The sequence below is a fragment of the Dasypus novemcinctus genome, chromosome 3, assembly GCF_030445035.2.
Source record: "Dasypus novemcinctus isolate mDasNov1 chromosome 3, mDasNov1.1.hap2, whole genome shotgun sequence".
Classification (NCBI taxonomy): Eukaryota; Metazoa; Chordata; class Mammalia; order Cingulata; family Dasypodidae; genus Dasypus; species Dasypus novemcinctus.
Window position 1 is genome coordinate 114953321 of NC_080675.1, and position 19616 is coordinate 114972936.

At 41.3% G+C, this 19616-nt stretch overlaps 2 protein-coding genes across 11 annotated transcripts in view; one reads left to right on the plus strand and one right to left on the minus strand.

Moving 5' to 3' along the window:
• Positions 1-2105: 2105 nt before the first annotated feature.
• LCMT2 (leucine carboxyl methyltransferase 2) lies at positions 2106-4241 on the minus strand. Its single transcript, XM_004466721.5, has one exon. It carries the CDS (start codon positions 4239-4241, stop codon positions 2175-2177), a length of 2067 nt encoding a protein of 688 aa, XP_004466778.2. The 3' UTR covers positions 2106-2174.
• Positions 4242-4349: 108 nt separating this feature from the next.
• MAPDA (N6-Methyl-AMP deaminase) overlaps positions 4350-19616 on the plus strand; it is a 57827-nt gene continuing 42560 nt past the window's right edge. For 6 of the 10 annotated variants that reach the window (XM_058294053.2, XM_058294049.2, XM_058294050.2 and 3 more), the window contains exon 1: positions 4350-4613. The gene's annotated coding sequence lies outside the window, so the exon portion shown is untranslated. Of the gene's footprint in view, positions 4614-13594; positions 13663-19616 lie in introns of all 10 variants that reach the window. The other 4 variants (XM_071214145.1, XM_058294054.2, XM_058294047.2 and 1 more) reach the window with 3 other exon arrangements.

Consider the following 19616-nt stretch of genomic DNA (forward strand, 5'->3'; position numbering starts at 1 on the left):
AGAGGCCCACTAGGAAACAAATGGTCCGTTTAAAGGGGATAATTGTCCATGGAATCTAAGCCCTCTCTGTTGGAGACAGGGTGGGTATCACTATCCCAAAAGCCTCAAATTGAGGATTCTAACAAACATAAGGGTGGAAAGCAACTGTGGACTAAAGTAGACTTATGATTCTAGCAATAGAAGAACTTTTATCATTGATATAAAGGCAGTGGCCATCAGAGGTTTAGAGGGGAGGAAGATGGAAAAATAGGCGCAACATGGGGGCATTTTGGGGACATTGCAATGATAGATACAGACCATTATACATTTTATCAAAACCTATAAATTTATGTGGGGCAAAGTATAAACTATAAGGTAAACTATAGTCCTTAGCTAGTACAATATTTCAATGTGCTCATCAATTGTAACAAAATGCACGACACTAATGGAAGATATTGTTAATGTGGGAAAGCGTGGGAGGTGGAGAGTGTGAGACATAAAGGAATACACTATATTTCTGATGTAACATTTATGCCACCTAAAGCTTCTTTAAAAATAAAAAATTAAAAAATAAATAATTAAAAAAAGGTGTGGGGGGGGCGCCATAATTGGGAAAGTAATGAAGATACCAGTTGAAAGCGGTGGGCAGTGTCAAAGGAAACCAAGACAAGATATGCAGTACCTCAGTGGTATCCAGTAGATTTTTCTCTGATGACAGAACTATCTTGCATCTATTTTGTTTAAGATGGTAACCGCTGGCCACATGTGACTGTTGAAATTTGAAATGTGACTAGTGTGACTAAGCCACTGAATTCTTAATTTTATTTGATTTTACTCATTTAAACAGCCACATGTGGCTAATGGTTATTTTATTGGACAATGTAGCTCAGGTCTAGCAAAGAGCCATTTACCACTCCTAGGCCTGAAAAGGTAAGAAGAGGGAGGAATTACTGGGACCTGGAATGACAGAGAATTGGAGCTATAGATAGAGCTTAGAGAGGGCTTCATGACAGGGCCTCTGACAGAAGAATGCAGCCTCTGCCAACCTGCATACTGAAAGGATAAGAATTGGAAATACCCTGACTCATTCTTCCTATCCTCCCATTTCCCCTTAGAGCCTCCACCTGGTGGAATTCAATCAGTAACTAGAAGACAAGATAGCTCATTGATGCAGTCCATAAATGTCAGTTACTTGGGGGCACAGAATAGATGGAGAAAGGTGGAGAGGCGATCTGGAACAAAACATGTATACCATGTGCCAAATGAGTTATCCAACATTTGGCTTATTGGCACTTACAAATTTAAATAAATGTGGAACCAGTGGCAAGAAACAGACCAAAAGCATGTTTTTCAAGTAAGTCCTACACATATTTGTTGTTGTTAAAAGTACCCCAGGGAAGCAGATGTGGCTCAAGCAGTTGAACCTGCCTATCACACGGGCAGTCCTGGGTTCGGTTCCCCATGCCTCTTAAAGAAGACAGACAATGAGCAAGACAACAAGCAAACAGTGAGCAAAAAAAACGAGCAGGAAGCAGATGTTGCTCAAGGAGGTGAGCACTCACCTCCCACACGGGAGGTCCCGGGTTTGGTTCCCAGTGCCTCCTAAAATAAACCAAAAATGAGCGCAAACAATGAGCAAAAACAAGCAAACAGATGAGGGAGCCATCTCAGGGAGTTCTCTACTGTACTAAACAGCACAGTGCTTTACTCAAACTGCAACTGTGTTCATTTCAGGTTTTATAAATAAAGAATAAGGTCAATACCATGTCATTCAACTATATTCAATCCTGTATTCTTACCAAGAATCTTTGTCAAAGTTTTCCTAAGGTACCATCTCAGATTACAAAGCCTGGGGTAGGGAAATTCTAAGTTGATTTAGACTAAAGCCCATTTTAACTCAATAAGTGGATAAATTCAATTTGGAAATGGGAAGATCAATAAATGGGATACATGAATCCAAAGGCCCCAATTCCTACTCTAGCACTGTACAGTCACCGTTGTCAGGGCTAGCCATGCTTTATTTTTGTACCTTCTCTCGTTGATGTGTTTTAACAACCTCTATCACTTTTGCACTTGACAGTATGCTAAGAAAAAAAAGGGGAAAGTAACAATAGCTGCAGCCAGAATAAAATTCTATTTGTGCAAACTTTTATTGTCCACTTTGGTGGGTTCTGAATATATCAAGAGCGTGGCCCTTACTGCCCAGCACTTAAGGAAGAAAGGTCTAATATCACTGTATGGGGGTTGAAGTAAGTGCCAAAGGAAAAGCAGTTTCCACCACCTCCAAGGAGCAGGAGCTGTTGCTCTTCAGAAAGGAGGATGCTGGTATGGTTGTGTAGCATTAATGGCCATGGCACACATGATGTGTCAATCCGATATTCAGTGCTCAGTCTTGTAGTCAAATCAATAACTGTCACTCCAGGAACTGAGGAGGAATGAATCCAGATTCCTCCAACCAGTAAAAGCTTCCCATTGAGCACATGAGCTGTATGGGAGTACCTTGGGGTAATGGGAGGCTGGACGCCCACTGATTCCCAAAGAAATCCACAAGAAACTGGTTTGAGAAAGAATATGGAATTCAGTGGCTCCTCAGATGCCCCCAGACCTCCAGCAATAAGGGCTCCCCCTTGCCAACTGCAGGCACTGTGGGAATGCCGAGCTACAGGTACATCCCCTTCCACTGGTATCCTGACCCAAGCCATTGTCTCCACATGTAGGAAATGCCATTCATTTAGTACAGGTTCTACTACACTTCGACCCCCATACACAAACAAGTATTTCTGATTCTGATAAGACACTTCTGTTGTTGAATGTCGCCAACAAGACAAAGTGGAATCTTTTTCAGGATCAGCCTTGGTTATTGCCACCTTCAGATCCTCAGTGCTGTGATCTGCTCTTTTACAAAAACAAAAACGAAGTTGGAGAATCCCCAAGGCTGGAGTCACTGGGGACAGTCTCCCTCCCAGAACCAGAACCTGAGTATCTGAAAGTCTTGTCATGGTGTGATAAAGGCGTCCATCCCATTGGACACTTGTCCCCCAACTACATATTTGGCTGCCTTTCCACCCAAAGTCATGATATCTTGAGAGCAAGTGAAACTTGTTCACTCGGCAGTGCCGCCCCTCCTGCTCTCCAAAGCCTCCTGCACTGAGAATAATGTCAGGGCTCAAGAGGGCTGAGGCATGGCCGTATCTCTTAAGGTCAGGGCCCTGGATATCACTTGTGATTACTCTGGCAGGGATGACCCCTGAAGGGGAAGCAGGATCTATCTGAAGAAATGCCTCTGAGTGAGGAAACACCATGATTTGGGATAGGGCGTCTCCCCTAGAGGCTGCGAGAATGAAATAGTGAGAACACTTCAGGTGCCACTCCTCAAACTCATCGAAGGGTTCAAGATTTTCCATCCGCGAGCGTTCTTCTGCCGAGAGGTGGCGGTGATAGAATTCATTCATGTCCATGGCACTGCAAGCCGTCCAACCCGCCTGAAGGAAGCGGCGCCGCTGAGCCTCTACATTGGGAAAGTTGTCCAGGCCGTGCAGGGGTGAATTCAACTGCCGAAAATGTTGCTGCATGAACTGGCCAAAGGCGTCACGCGGCTTCATCTGCTCGTAGATCACGAAAAGGGCATTTGGAAACCGCTGGGCTGCCCAGGAGATGAGGGCTGCGGCACTTTCGGGTTCGAGGTAGGTCAGCACGGCCTCCGCTAGGAGCAGAGTGGGTGCGGCCGCATCAAGGCCCGCGGCGGCCAGAGCTTCGTCCAGTCGCCGGAGCTGCCGCAGGTCCAGGCCAAGGATGCGGAAATCCAAACTTTCGAAGCACAGCGCTGACTCGGGGTCCTCTGTCTGGAATGGTCCGGTTAACGCACATAATTCTGGCGTATCTCGAATCCTTTCAGCTTTGCGCCGCGCCACGTCCGGGAAATCTACTTCCCAGACTGCAGCGCCGGCGAGACAGCCCGCAGCTTTGAGGCGAAAATACAGCGAGTCCGAACCCGCGCCAAGGGATAAGATCTGGGAGCGAGGCGCGTCAAAGGGCGCGCACTTCCGTTCCAAGAAGGCGCGCACGCAGTGCCGCACGGCGCGCGCGCGGACGTAGTAGCCGCGGTGGATGAGTGCCGTGCGGCGCGCGGTCCCCGCGACCAGTAAGGCGGCAAAGGCGTCGTGCACGTACCCGCGCGCGGCCAGGGAACTCTTGCTGAGGGCGCTGCTGTCATTGGTGCTCTGGACTGCCCCCGCCCGACGCCCGCGACTTCGCGGGCCCATGGCCAAGAGAGACTCAGAAACGGCGCTCCGGCACGGTTGCGACCTGCTCTGTCGTTCTTCTAGTACCCGCGCCGCGAAAAATCATCTCTCCTTCGTGACTTCCCCTTCCGCCGATAAAGTCACGTCACTTCCAGGAAGAGCGCACCTCGCCAGTCAGACTTGAGGAGGGTGGAACTAGTTCTGAAATTCGACTGTGATTGACTTTCTTTTGATTCTCCGTGAGGGCACGGGGTTATCGCTAACTGGACTCGTGCAATGTGTTCCGGGACCACGGTTGTCACGTGGGTTGTCACTTTTCTAAAGGCCTTTCAGCCTAAAGGCAAAAGTTATCTATATCCTCATAGTTGAGAGAGCGCTGGTGAGTCTTTAGAGGTGAGTCTTTAAAGAGTTTGCGGATACAGCAGGATCCGTATCCAGCTAGTGGTAGGGGCAAAGCGGGGTCGGCAACGTTGACGTTATTGGGCAAGGGGAAGCAGGGATTGTTTCTCAGTTCTAATAGAAGTTATTAATTTATTTAGAGCCCTCGTCGTTAAAAAAAGAAATCCTATTTAAATCTGAAAACAAATCTGTGAGGCTAGAGAAGCTGTGATTGACTCAAGAAATGTTTCCCCACAGGTGTGTACTATTAATGTCCTTGTATACTCGACAGTGAGTAAACCACTCAGCCGCTGTTTCTCATCTATAACATGACACTCTCTTTCACTTCCAAAATTATGTTTCTGTAGTGCTGAGTGTGTCTCCTGAAGGGGGAGTCATGGAAGAGAGATGATTGTTCTGTGCTGTGGTTTCAGCCAGTAATTTTAACTGGAATGTGTGTGTGCGTGTTTTTTTTAAAGGAAGAAATCCAAGTTGGTGTTGTAGATAACCATCGAGTTTCCAAACGATGTCCGGGAGTCATCACCAGTAGGAAACAGGTTCCAGAGATATTTAGGAGAGTTATTAATTGGGATTTGCTGACTGGCATGGGGGCAGAGATAGAGAAGGAAAGCAGGATGCCTTTAGGTACTGGTAACTTGAAGCAGTATAGCATATGGTTGAAAGCATGAGTTTGGCGTCAGCCGATTTGAATATTGGAGCTCAAGGAAAAGTTTGGGTCAGGATAAATAAAGGTTTGGTGATTGAAAAGCAGGGCACTTGAGTTCATTAGTGACTTTATGGAGAGCAATTTCTGTGGAGCAATGAAGGCAAATCCATGTTCCAGTGAATGGGGAGTGAGTTAATGGAGACATGGCATGTAGAGTATGCTTTAAAGGAGCTTAATGCAAAAGGAAAAGAGGGCAGTAGCTAAAGAGGAAAGTGGGATAAAGGAAGGGTTTTGTGTTTTGTTTTGTTTTCGGGTTAGAAGCAAATACTGTACCTGCCTGTTGGTGCTCTGAGGGAAATCAAAGGAGAGGGAGAGGTTGAAAGAACAGAAAAATAAGAAAAATTTTTGGTGGAGTAATGACTTGGAATAGACAGGAAGGAATGGGATCCTTGGTACAAATTAGTTTTGGGGACAGAACAGGAGAATGAAGCCTTTTCCTTTGAAGTATGAGGGAAGAAAGGGTATGGATGAAGATAATTTTATAACTGTGGGGGACGGCAGAGAGAAGTAGAGGGAATTCATACCTGATGATTGCTGATTTCTCTGTAAAGTAGCCAGTAGGGTTCAGTGTAAGGGTATTGGGTTTGGTAGAGGGCTTGAGGAGTTTGGAATGCTTTCTGGGCCTTGGGATGCTCATATCTAAGATAAGGAGATTTACTTGCTGCTTGTGGGGATGCCAGGGTTGTTGGATGACTAAAGAGAGAAAAAAAAGCTGAAAGGACTATGAAAAAATATATAGCACTATAACTTAAAAAATGTTATTAGTAAAATGTAGATATGTTAGAAATATTACTTTTTTTATAAAGAGCAGATGAAGAAAGGGAGTCAATAAGAAAGGGAATGGGGCAATATTTGTGATTTGGGCACCTTAAGATTTTTTCTGATTATTTATTTTTTATTAGAGAAGTTGTAAGTATATGGAAAAATCCTGCCTATATATAATGCCCTTCCCCCGATACAGTTTTCCCTATAATTAACATTTTACATTAGTGTAGTACCTTTGTTAGAACTGGTGAAATGTTATTATTACAATTATGGTATTAATTATAACCCATAGTTTCATTAGGGTTCAGTCTTTGTGCTCTACAGTTCTGTTCTAGTACACATACATAAATCTAAAATTAATAATTTTAGCCACTTTCAAGTATATATTTCAGTAGTGTTAAATACATTCACAGTGTTGTGCTACCATCACCACCATCCATTATCAAAATTTTTCCATCACCCTAATCAGAAACTTTGTACCAATTAAACATTAACTCCCATTCCCACTCCACCCCATCCCTGTTAAATTGTGTTCTAATTTCTGACTATGAATTTGCATATAGAAATAGGATTAGAATTAGGATTGCTTTCAGCTGCTATTCAGTGAGGTGGTATCTCTGATGATACCTTGATTTGGACATTTTCACAGCCTCAGAACTATAAGATTTTCCCCTAATAAATCCCTCTTGTAAAAGCCATTTCTGATATTTTGCTCCCAGCAGCTTTAGCAAACTAAAATAGATATATACCTAGGAGTGGGGTAATTCTATACTTAACTTCCTGAGGAACTGCCAAACTGTTTTCCACAGCAGCTGTGTCATTTTACATTCCCATAAACAATGTATGAGGGTTCCTCTTTTTCCACATCCTCATCGGCATTTACTTCCATTTTAATTAATTTATTTTTTTAAGATTTATCTTGTTTATTTCTCCTCTTTCCCCATTTCCCCATTGTCTGCTCTCTGTGTCTGTTCACTGTGTGTTCTTCTGTGTCTGCTTGTATTCTCATTAGGCGGCTCTGGAAACTGATCCTGAGACCTTCTCGAATGGGAGAGAGGCAATTACTCTCTTGCGCCACCTCAACTCCCTGTTCTGCTACATCTTATTTTCTCTCCTCTATGTCTCTTGTTGCATCATCTCGCTGTGCCAGCTCTCTGCGTCAGTGGCTTTCCTGTGCTGGACTGCATTCCCACGTGGGCTGGCACTCTGCATGGGCCAGCTCACCGTGTGGGCCAGCTTGCCCTCACCAGGGGACGCTGGGCATTGAACCCTGAATCTCCTATATGGTAGATGGGGACCCAGTTGGTTGAGCCCATCCGTTGCCCTCCATTTTTAAAATATGGCCATTCTAGTGAGGGTGAAATAGCAGTTCATTGTGGTTTTGATTTGCATTTCCCTAATGAGTATGATGTTGAGCATCTTTTCACAGGCTTATTGGCTATCCATACTTATATCTTCTTTAGAGAAATGTCTGTTTAAACCCTTTGCCCATTTTTAAAGTGGTTTGTTTATCTTTTTGTGTTTATTTGTAGCATTTCTTTATATATAAAGGGTCTGCATACTAAACCCTTGTCAGATACATGGTTTCCAAATATTTTCTCCCATTCTGTAGGTTATCTTTTCAGTCTCTTGATAATGTCCTTTGATGCACAAAAGTCTGGTTATTTTCTTTAAACCTCAGTTTATTTGTATGTAAAATGAGCATAATAATAACTCATAGGTTATAGTAAGGATTAAGTAAACTATCCACCTAAGGCATGTAACAGTGGTTGGCTCATGATAAGTGTTAAATAAATAGTAAATATTTTTATTATTCAGAGTTCCTTTTTTCTTTCTTCTTGCATTTTCTTCTTTGTTGACTGAGAAATAGCAAACTAAGCTGCAAGGCAACAAAGGTGTTTATTTGGGGTCTTAGAATTGCAATTCAGTGAGCACAGATTCTGGTAGCAACCCAAATTATGTCCCATCTTGGAATTTCCAGGCAAGGGTTTTTAAAGAAAAATAGATTACATAATTTGTTTGGATTGGTAGGTATTCAGGGTGTTCCAAATGTCTTTCAAGTTAGATAGTTCACCAATTTCTTTATCTTATGGTTTGTTTATGGTGTTCAGATGTGCTCAGGGTTTTGAGAAACATTTTTTGCTTATGGTTATACATACTATGGTAGTTTGTGATATCTGAGTGAAACATGCATAAGAGTACCCTCCTGAATGACCTCCCCACTCCATTTTAAACTTCTTAGGCATAGTAACTCTATTTTGTGTTATTTATTTCCACATATCTGATCAACATCAGCATCACTAATTAACATTTGTTATCCTTTGGCTCCAGGGAGGCTTATCTCTGGGAGTCATGTGCCACATAGGAGAGAATGTAGTGAGTTTATTTGAAGACTTTGACTTAGAGGAAGTTTCCGTTTGAGCAACAAGGAGGTTTTAGGGGGGTGACTCTTAGGCATTTATTATAGTTAGGCTTATTTCATCATTACAGAAATGTTTCATAAGTGCAAGCTTCATGATCAAGGGCATGATGCATTAGCATGACTCAGGAGATAGTTGCTTCTGTTATTCTGGAGATGAAACAATAAATTAGAGACATTATAGTTATTATAACTATTATAAAAGATGGACTATAGTTAATAGTCCAATTATAAAAATGTTCTTTTTCATGAATTGTAACAGATGTACCACACTAATGCAAGTAATAGGGTTCTACATGGAAACTTTGTATTTTATGCATGATTTTTCTGTAAACCTACAAATTTCAAAAAAAAAAAAAGGGGGGGTGGTTAGCAAGTTGGAAATATGTTACAAATCCATTCTCCCCAAGATCCAATTAAGTAAGGATTCCCTAGATCAGGTAGTATTAGAATTTTCTCTTTGTCTTTAATGTTTATCCAGGTGTGAATGCCTATGGGTGTGGCCAATAACTCCGTCCCCTTTGTGTAGTCTAAGATAGCACAGACCCAGCAATTTGGTAGATTACCTAGATCAGCAAGAAGAAAGATGGTGAATGGCAAGGGACCAGGAAGAGAGAAGGGCAAGAATGAGGGATTTCCAAAGGGTAGGATTCATTATGGGAGGAAGAGAGATGGATTAGGGTACAAAAGAAGGGGTGAGGGAGAAATAAAAAGTATGAATAAGAGAGCTAATAGGATAATAATGAAGATTATAGCAGATGTTATTGAGAACATTTCCATCTAATGAGAATCAGGTCTGGTTCTTGGGTTAGCTGTCTACATTAGGTGCTCTCTACTTCTGGATTACTTAAGCCTAAGATCAACAGTAATTATTAATTATATAGGCCTGGACCCAGGTCTTGCGTTAGCCATCTGTCTCAGGTGTCATCTGCTTCAGATCCTTGATAATTCTGAGCTTTAAGTCCCCAATAGGAATGGACTTTATGGCAGAGCTGGGAGCTTTCTTTAAATGAAAAATATGAACCCAAGAATCAGTACCTTTGAATTTAGCTGCATATGAGTTAATTAAAACTACCAGATAAGGTCCTTTCCATATAGGGTGGAGTTCATCTTTATTGAGGTGTCTTTTCTAATATACGAAGTCACCAGTTTCAAGTTTATGCTTTTGAGTATCTTCATCTCCCAAGAGTGTCCTGTAAATGGATTTTCTTACCAAGATTTCATTTTTCTTTCAGGTTTTCATTAGTTACTGACAATAGCTTAGAATATATCTTTTTATGAGGCAGTGCTCATGTATTCCAAAGTTTATTTTCATAGGTCTCCCTGTTATACTTTCAAATGGTATAACTTATGTTTTCTGAAAGAAGTGGATCTTAGATTTAATAAAACTATAGTATAGATAAGACTTTTGGGGCAGCGGACTTGGCCCAGTGGTTAGGGCGTCCGTCTACCACATGGGAGGTCCGTGGTTCAAACCCTGGGCCTCCTTGACCCGCTTGGAGCTGGCCCACGCGCAGTGCTGATGCGCGCAAGGAGTGCCCTGCCACACAGGGGTGTCCCCCGCGTAGGGGAGCCCACATTCAAGGAGTGCGCCCTGTAAGGAGAGCCACCCAGCGCAAAAGAAAGTGCAGCCTGCCCAGGAATGGTGCCGCACACACAGAGAGCTGACACAACAATATGACACAACAAAAAGAGACACAGATTCCCATGTCGCTGACAACAACAGAAGCAAACAAAGAAGACGCAGCAAATAGACACAGAGAACAAACAACCAGGGTAGGGGGGAAGGGGAGAGAAATACATAAATAAATAAATCTTTAAAAACAAAAAGACTTTTGGCTATGGTAGATTGAGGGATTCCATGAATTTAACCAATTGAGAGGGGTTTTTTTTTGTTGTTTTTTTTTTAAGATTTATTTTTTATTTCTCTCCCTTTCCCTGCCCCCCAGTTGTCTGCTCTCTGTGTCCATTTGCTGTGTGTTCGGTTGAGTTTTTTAATGTATGTTTGCTTTTTCTTTTTTTTTTTTTGAGATACCAGGGATTAAACCCAGGACCTCATATGTAGGAAGCAGGTGCTCACCAACTGAGCTACATCTGCTCCCCAGTGAGAATAGGTTTTTTCATTTGTTTGTTTGTTTTAAGGAGGTACCAGGAATTGCAGGACTTGTACATGAGAAGCAGGTGCTAAAACACTTGAACTACATCCTTTCCCCAATTGAGTTTTAATTATACCATTCTTTCTATTAAACCTGAAGATTAGGGGTGATAGGTGAAATTGAAAATGTTGCAAAATAGGCCATATTTTGCATATTTTCATAATTTGTTCTGTGAAGTGGGTTCCGATGGAATTCTGCAATTTGGAATTACTTTTTCTAATAATACCTTTGTGACTGTAGAAGCAGTAGTTTCTCTACAGGAAGGGTCTTCAGCTTAATCTGAGAACATGCATATCATTATTAAAACATAGCCTTGGGATGGGGGTAATTGAATAAAATCCAATTGTCAAATTTCAAAAGTCCAGGTGGTAAGGGAAAGTGTTCTTAAAAGCTCAGGGAAAGAAGGAAAAAAAGTTAAGGGAAGGTTCTCCTGGATTATGCTTGGGACAAATTAAACAATTGTGATATATTTTTATAGCTGTTATAAAGGATTGTGTAGTGGTTTGATATGGTTATGAATTCCAAAAATAGATATTGGATTATGTTTGTAATCTGGTCTCTACCTGGGCATGACTGAGTTATGATTGTGGCTTTGATTGTGCCATGTCATTAGGGCGTTGAGTCTGCACTCCTTGGTGGGTGGGGACTCACAGATAAAAGACATAGCAAAGGACAGAGTTGAGGGCTTTTTAATGTTGGAGTTTTGATGTTGGAGTTGGATGCTGAAGCTGGAGCCCCAGGGAGAGAGACAGAGCCCTTCGCCTCATAGTCTGCAGCTGACCTTGTGGAGCAAGGCAAAACTTAGAGAGCCTCATAGTCTACAACTGACCTTGTGGAGAAAATGGAAGAACTGAGCCCAGAGGAACCCAGGAAGCCTAAAGCCTCGCAGACATCTTGCTCCAAATAGACTTTGGTGAGGGAAGTAACTTATGCTTTATCGCCTGGTATCTGTAAGCTCCTATTCCAAATAAATACCCTTTATAAAAACCAACCAATTTCTGGTATTTTTGTATCAGCACCCCTTTGGCTGACTAATACAGATGGTGTCCAGAAATACTACTTTCCCTAGTTTACCATTTTGTCAGTTTCAAGTTTGCAGTGAGTCATGACATGAATTATTCCCAAAACTGTTTTCTGGGGGCTGTTAAGGAGGACTGGTTTACCATTAGGGCCAAACGATGATTTAATTGCAGGCTCATAAAAACAACCAACATTTTTCCATTTTTCTCTCTCCTGGAAAGGAGCATTTAGTTGAGCTTTAAGGAGTAATTTTTTTTTTTTTGTTTAAATAGTATTATTTAGTTCAAAAGTCATTATAGGAATAGGATTAGAATTTATAGCTCCTCTTTTTACAGCTCTATCTCCCATGTGGTTGCCAGTGCTTTCCTCTTTTATTTGCCTGAAAATGACCAGGAATTCTAATTATAGCCAAAGCCTTTGGTAATAGTATAGCATCTAGCAATTCTGTAGCATAAGAGATGTTTCATTTTTCCTCCTTTGGAGGAAACATCCCCAAATCATGAGCAGCTCCAAAGGCATACAGACTGAGTGTATATATCTGCTGTTTTTCTTCTCCAATTATACAGGCTCTTGTGAACGCAAAAATGTCAGCTAGCTGGGCTGATGTAGCATTAGGTTAGGAATTTGCTTCTATTATTTCATGATTAGAGATAATAGCATATCCAACACAATAGATTCCTGAGTTATCTTTAAGGAATTATCTGTATACCAGATAACATCTGTATTATCAACTGGGGTTTCTTGTACATCTGTTGAAGGGGTTAACAGTTCGTTGGTTAAACTATGCAGTCCTGAGGCATTTTGTCAGAAATAATAGGAAGTAAAGCAGCAGGATTAAGGTTGTGACAATGAACAAAGGAAACATTGGGAGAGCAAAGTAAGATAATTTCATATTGGTAGAAAGGGCTTTAACCGAATGAGGGACATAAATAGTTGGGGATTCCATAATTAATTCTTCAACTGATTGTAAAAGTTTTGCCATGCCAGCAATGGGCTTCATGCAAGGAGGAAGTCCCTTGGCTATGGCATCCAACTGCTGTCTATAATATCCTAGAGGTCTATGGTGGTCTCCGTGCTTTTGTGTAAGAACACCTAAGGCATTCTCTTTTCGTTCATGGACAAAGAGGAAAAAGGGTAATTTGTAGTTAGGGTATCCCAGGGCAGGAGTGTTGAGCAAACTATGTGTTATTTCCTTAAAGGAATTTTGACAAGTTTCATACCAAATAAGGGACTCAATTTGTTCAGCTTTAAGCAAGGCATTTAAAGTTTGAGCCATGAAAGAAAAATTAGGAATCCGATTTCTACAATATCCTGTAAGGCCTAAAAATCCTCATAATTGATGTTTGGTCTTGGGAAGGGGGAAGTTAGAATGCTTTGGATTCTGTCAGGGACTAGAAGGAGGCCGGATGGACAGGGATAATTGGGGCAGGGAGAGTGTAGTCAAATCAGTAGGTGATGTGAGCCATAAATGTGTTTGGATAGTATTATATCTAAAAGAGGGTGGTGGTTAAATTTTATTTCTTTGCTTGAAAGGAAGTGGATATTTATGGGACTTAATTCCTTATCTGAGTCTTTTGAATCTGGTTCTAAGAGTTCCTAATTAATTTCCCCCTTTTGGGAGAAAGACATATGTACTTGGAATAATCCAAGGAAATCCCTTCTGAGAAGGTGAATTCGGGCAGAGAGAACTAAAAAATTAATGAGTGTCTTGGAAAGGTCCTAATTAAAAGGGAATTGGGAGGAATTTAAAGATGGCTTGGCTTTGTTGGGAAACTCCTGACATTTGAATTGTTTCTATACTCTGGGAGGAGGGTTATGAAGGTACTGGGATTTAAGACAGAGGTGGTCCCAGTATCTGTTAGAGTCTGTATATCCTCCTTTCCAATTATAAGTTATATTTTATCTAAAGGAATGCCGTGGACAGTTGGAAAAACCTCTGCCATATCCCTGGAGCAGCCCTACCAGTCGCATTGAAAGGTACCTTGCTTTCTTAGAGGTCAGAGAACATTTGGGGTTGGGGAACTGCTGCCATTTTGTGTTTTTTGGTTTTGTTTGTTTTTTTGTGTTTTTTTTTTTTTTTTTGATAATTTTTGAGTTTTGAGCAGTCTCTTTTCCATTGCCCAGGTTGTTTACAGTAATTACAAGTACCCAGAGCTCTAAACCCTGGTGCCTAGAGGGTTCATTGGGGGCTTATTTAGCTGCTGTGATTGGAAATTCATGGTTTGTGCTAATTGTATCTGTGCTGTTTTGCCTTGGGAGAGTTTCTTTTTCTCAGACTTTTTAAAGATGTGATCTAATTGATCTGTCAGATTTACTAAATCATTGGGTTCCCTGTGGCCCAATTTAATTGTTTCCATTATAGAGTGGTGCTTAGTTCTTCTGAAAGGCCATTAACAAAAGTAGAATTAAATGGAAAGGGGTTTCATAGTTAATATGATCAAGACCTGAAAATGTTTAAAGGGTTTTTTGAGTCTGTTATAATAATCCTATGTGGGTTCATTGGATTTCTGGATACATTGTTGGATTTTTCTCCAAACAATGACTCCAATGAATCATTTAAGTATGACCTTATGAAATTCCTTAGCTAGCTTAAATGCTTCAGTTTTTTTAGTAGTCCTTCAGTTTGAAAAGTCATTTAAGGGAGCATATGTGACTCAAGTGATTGTGCACCTACCTCCCACATAGGAGGTCCTGGGTTTGGTTCCCAATGCCTCCTAAAAAAAAAAAAAAAAGAAACAGACACAGAGGACATATAACAGACAGATACAGAGAGCAGACAGTGAGCCCAAACAATGAGGGGCAAGAGAGAAATAAATCTTTATTTAAAAAAAAAAAAAAGAGAAGTCATTTAAGGGCTCTTTCCCATTTGCTTTATCTATCCAGATTTTGTTGTGAGCTTCACCAGCAGTCATGTAAACTGATTGGTAGAGATCTGAGCATCCAGGCTCATAAATCTGAATGATAAAATTGAATTCTTTTGCAAAACCTACTGGATCTCTGATGAAATCCCTATTCCTCTTCCATTTGGCTTAGTTTTGAAGGGAGAGAAGATGAGGGGATTCTAGAGGACTTCAGGGGAAACATTATAGAACAGGAGTTTGGCTAAGCTAGGATATAGAGAAGGAGGACAGGAAGGGTTTAAAGGAGGGTTAGAACAGCCAGAGTCAGGAGTTCTGGATAATTTTTCAAGCTCGATAATGTGCTTAGATAAGTCTTTGCTAATTTAGTATTTTTTTCTTGGAGAGAGACAATGTTAGATTAGCTACTTATTTGGAAGCTTCCATAAACCAATTAAAATAAGTATCCTAATTTGGGTTGCTTTGTTTTAGAGCCTGTATTTTCTAGTTGAGCATGCACATATACCAATTTAGGCATATCAAAAGGTCCCCATTGTGACCTTAAAAATTCAAGATTTTTCTCTAATGTGCCAAGTTTAATAAGATAAAAATTTACATGAGGCTGGATCATAATTTTTGTACAAGAGACCAGCTGGTATGCCAGATGTCAGTGTACCATTTGGGTTCTTACTTATTTATTTATTTTTAAAGATTTATTTATTTATTTAATTCCCCCCCTCCCCTGGTTGTCTGTTCTCTGTGTCTTTTTGCTGCATCTTGTTTCTTTGTCCGCTTCTTTTTTTTTTTTTTTTTAAGATTTATTTATTTATTTAATTCCTCCCCTCCCCTGGTTGTCTGTTCTTGGTGTCTATTTGCTGCGTCTTGTTTCTTTGTCCGCTTCTGTTGTCGTCAGCGGCATGGGAAGTGTGGGCGGCACCATTCCTGGACAGGCTGCTCTTTCTTTTCACGCTGGGCGGCTTTCCTCACAGGCGCACTCCTTGCGCGTGGGGCTCCCTCACGCGGGGGACACCCTTGCGTGGCACGGCACTCCTTGCGCGCATCAGCACTGCGCATGGGCCAGCTCCACACGGGTCAAGGAGGCCCGGGGCTTGAACCGCGGACCTCCCATATGGTAGACGGACGCCCTAACCACTGGGCCAAAGTCCGTTTCCTCTTTGTCCGCTTCTGTTGTCGTCAACAGCACGGGAAGTGTGGGTGGCGCCATTCCTGGGCAGGCTGCGCTTTCTTTCGCGCTGGGCAGCTCTCCTTACGGGTGCACTCCTTGCATGTGGGGCTCCCCTTCACAGGGGACACCCCTGCGTGGCAGGGCACCCCTTGCGTGCATCAGTACTGCGCATGGGCCAGCTCCACACAGGTCAGGAAGGCCCAGGGTTTGAACCACGGACCTCCCATGTGGTAGACGGACGCCCTAATCACTGGGCCAAGTCCGTTTCCCTACCATTAGGGTTCTTAGATGTTTTGGAAGCCATTCTTTTACTTTAGTGATGATAGTGAGCGATTCTAAATCCTAAAACTGAGAGGAATTGTTTGGATTTTGGGCAAGTGTGATACTTTGCAGTGTGCCTTTCATGGGATTACTTGTTTTACCTGGTAGGTAGCCTGTGCTGTCCAACCTGTGACCAGGAGTCCCTAGTTGCATGGAAATTGTCTTGAGGGTGACAAATGACCTTGTATCAGTCTAGTCCACCTGTGATCACCGTTGCTTTCATAGGAGACTTGGTCTCAGAAAGCCAAGGTTTCTTGTCAAAAGGTGGTAGGCACTCTAATAGTGTTTAAGTGCCATCAAAATAATTATTTGCTTGCTCACAGTTAGAACATAAATCAAATTTACTGTTAGGGAGGTATCCCTCCACTGAAAAAAGCTCAGCACCTAAGTCTTTAAAGTCCCATTCAAGGACTTACCTGATAAGGAAAGGTTTCTTTGTGTGTCAAAATGGTGAACCAAAGGACTGCTGCCACCAGGCCAAACTGAAAGAACAAAAGTTCAAATGCCCTTTACCAGAGGATACCAAAGAAAGGTAGAACCTCAACCAAAAAAGTAGGTTTAGAACTGAGAGAACTTAACCAACAGGAACCCAGGGCCTTTGGGGCGACAACAGATCCCTCTTCTGATACTATGTAATATTGACCAAGAAATAATAAATTTAGGTACAAGTCTTAAAAGCATTTATTTGGGATCTTAGAATTGCAATTCATGAGCACAGATTCAAGTAGCAACCCAAATTGGGTCTTTCAGGCAAGGGTTTTTAAAGAAAAAGAAGATTCCATAAGTTGTTTGTGTTTGGTGGATATTCAGGGTGTTCCAAATGTCCTTCAAGTTAGTCTACTCATTTCTTTATCTTGTGGTTTGTTTATGGTGTCCGGATATCCTAGGGTCTTAAGAACCATTTGTAGCTTGTGGCTGTGCATATTTTGGCAGTTTGTGATGTCTGGCTGAGACGCCTGCATAGAGTATGTGTAAAGAGTCCTGAATGGCCTCCCCACTCCAATTTAAATTTCTTAGGCATACTCTCTTTTGTTTTGATTTCTTTTCACATGTTTTTTGCATGAAAGGTTCCTGGAAGATAGGAGGCTTTGTCTGTCCCTTTTCTAACATTGATGAAATACTACTACAAATGTAGAAAGATCTTATTCCAGTGTTTGTTACCTTTCATTCCTCCCCCTGCCCCTACTCCAACTTCTTCTGGCCCAGAGCAGACCCGGACCATGAAGGCTGAATTTGCTAGGGCCTGATATTATTGGTAGCTGTGTCTTAAGCAAGCATTAGTGAAAGAGCACTTTAAAAAAATTGTGTAAAGATTGTGCTTGTTTTGGTGGCTTTCAGATTTCTATAGGTTAACATTGTAGCCAAATGAATTTACTCACACCTTTTAAAAAGGGGTCAATCTAGAGGGTGGCTTGAGTGAATCAAGATCCTGGAGTACTGTTGAAAATGTGTGTGAAAAGCTAGCCACCTATCAAATTTATTACAGGCCTGCTGTGTGAAGTGTGCCAAGTGTTTTCTTACACTGTCATTCTATTATCTAAATATAAAAGTCTTTCCTCTTCCCCAGTCATAAAAACGAAACTGCTTTGCAAGCCCTGGTTTTTATTATTATTATATTTATTATTATTATTCTAAAGGTAATCAAGTACTAAATGCTTGTTGTAAAACTTTCAAATTGCTCATAAGTATTTAAGGTAAAAAGTAAAAAGTGAACTTCCAACCTACTCTATATTTCTTAGGCATAAATATACAAATGAGTGTATATACATATATATGTGTGTTCATACATATATATGTTTTGTTCATAAATGTCATCTTTCTAAACAATACATTTTGCAACTTTTTGAAAGTAACACTATCACAGATATCTTTCCATATATGGTCATAATAAGATATTCAGTTGTATGAATACATGATTGATTTAATCAGTACCTGTTTTAGTTCCTTAAAGGCTGCCAAGGCTGTATACCAGTGGGCTGGCTTTTACAATGGGGATTTGTTAACTTATATGCTTGCAGTCTGAGGCCATGAAAATGTCCAAATCAAGGCATCATCAGGAGATGCTTTCTTCCCAAGTAGCAGCCGTGGGCAATAAGGCACAGGAGCAGCATTAGTTCAACCCTTCCCTCTGTGGACTTTATTGCTGTCAGCTTCTGGCTTTGGTGGCTTCCTCTTAGCCTCTGTATTCTGTTGATTTCAGCTTCTGGTTCCTGGGGCCTTCTCTCTAGCCTCCGTCTCTGCAGCTTTTTTCTCTATCTGTGGCTTTTTATTTCTCTGTTTATAAAGGACTCCAGTAAGAGGATTAAGACCTACTCTGGGTCACATAAAGGCCCTTAATTGAACTAATTTATTTAAAAGTTCCCACCTACAATAGGTTTATACACACAGGAATGGATTAGCTCTAAGGACATAATTTTCTGGGGGCCACAAAAGACTCAGACTACCACAGTATCCTACTGGTGGGCATTTAGGTTGTTTCTAGTTTTTTGTTTTTTCTTGCTATTATAAATGATGCAACAAGGGATATATTTGTATATCAGCTATAGATATAGAATAATTTCCTAAAAGGAGACTTGTTGGTTCAATGTGTTGTTGTTTTTCAACTGATTGATTTTGCCAAACTGCTTTTTAAAAAGCCCTCAACAGAGAGCAGATTTGGCTCAATGGGTAGAGCCCAGGACCTCCTGACTCATGCGGTGAGCTGGCCCACACAGAGTGCTGATGCACTCAAGGAGTGCCGTGCCACACAGGGGTGTCCCCCTCATAGGGGTGCCCCACGCACAAGGAGTACACCCCATAAGGAGAGCCGCCCCGCACGAAAAAAGTGCAGCCTGCCCAGGAGTGGTGCCGCACACACGGAGAGCTGATTCAGCAAGATGATGCAACAAAAAGAGACACAGATTCTTCCTGATGCTGGTGACGAGAATACAAATGGACACAGAGATCACACAGTAAATGGACACAGCACACAACTTTGGCGGGGAGGGGCGGGGGGGGGGGGGAAGGTGGGGAAGGGGAGAGAAATAAAAAATTAAAAAAATAAAATCTAAAAAGCCCTGAACAAGTTCTGTTCCCACCAGAACTTTTATTTACACTTTACCAACATGGAGTATTGTTTTTCGGAGATTCAGAATTTTTTTCTAGTAGCTTTACAAGTATAGCTTTCACGTGAACTTTAAAATCAATTTCTAAGGAATAATTTTGGTGCTATTTGATTAACGTTTACTTTATAAGTCAAGTAATGGAAAATTTACTCTATGCAAGACTAAGGTATATCTTTCCATTTTAATGAAGTCTTTATGTTCTTCAATAGGGATACTAACCACCATTAATTAGTGCATCTTTTTTCCAGTTTCTTGAAATGCTACTTTCATCTCATACTGAGTTGGCCTTTTGGTGATTTTCTATGGCTCTTTCTAGTCCTATGCAAACTATTTTCTTTATTGCACATTTAATATATTGGTAACTTAACACCTCTCAGCATCAGTTTACTCATTTGTAATAAGGTAATGCAATTTGTATGGCAAGATTATTGTGAGAGTTAAAGATAAAAGTATTAAAAGTGCTCAGCATGTAACTTGTACAGG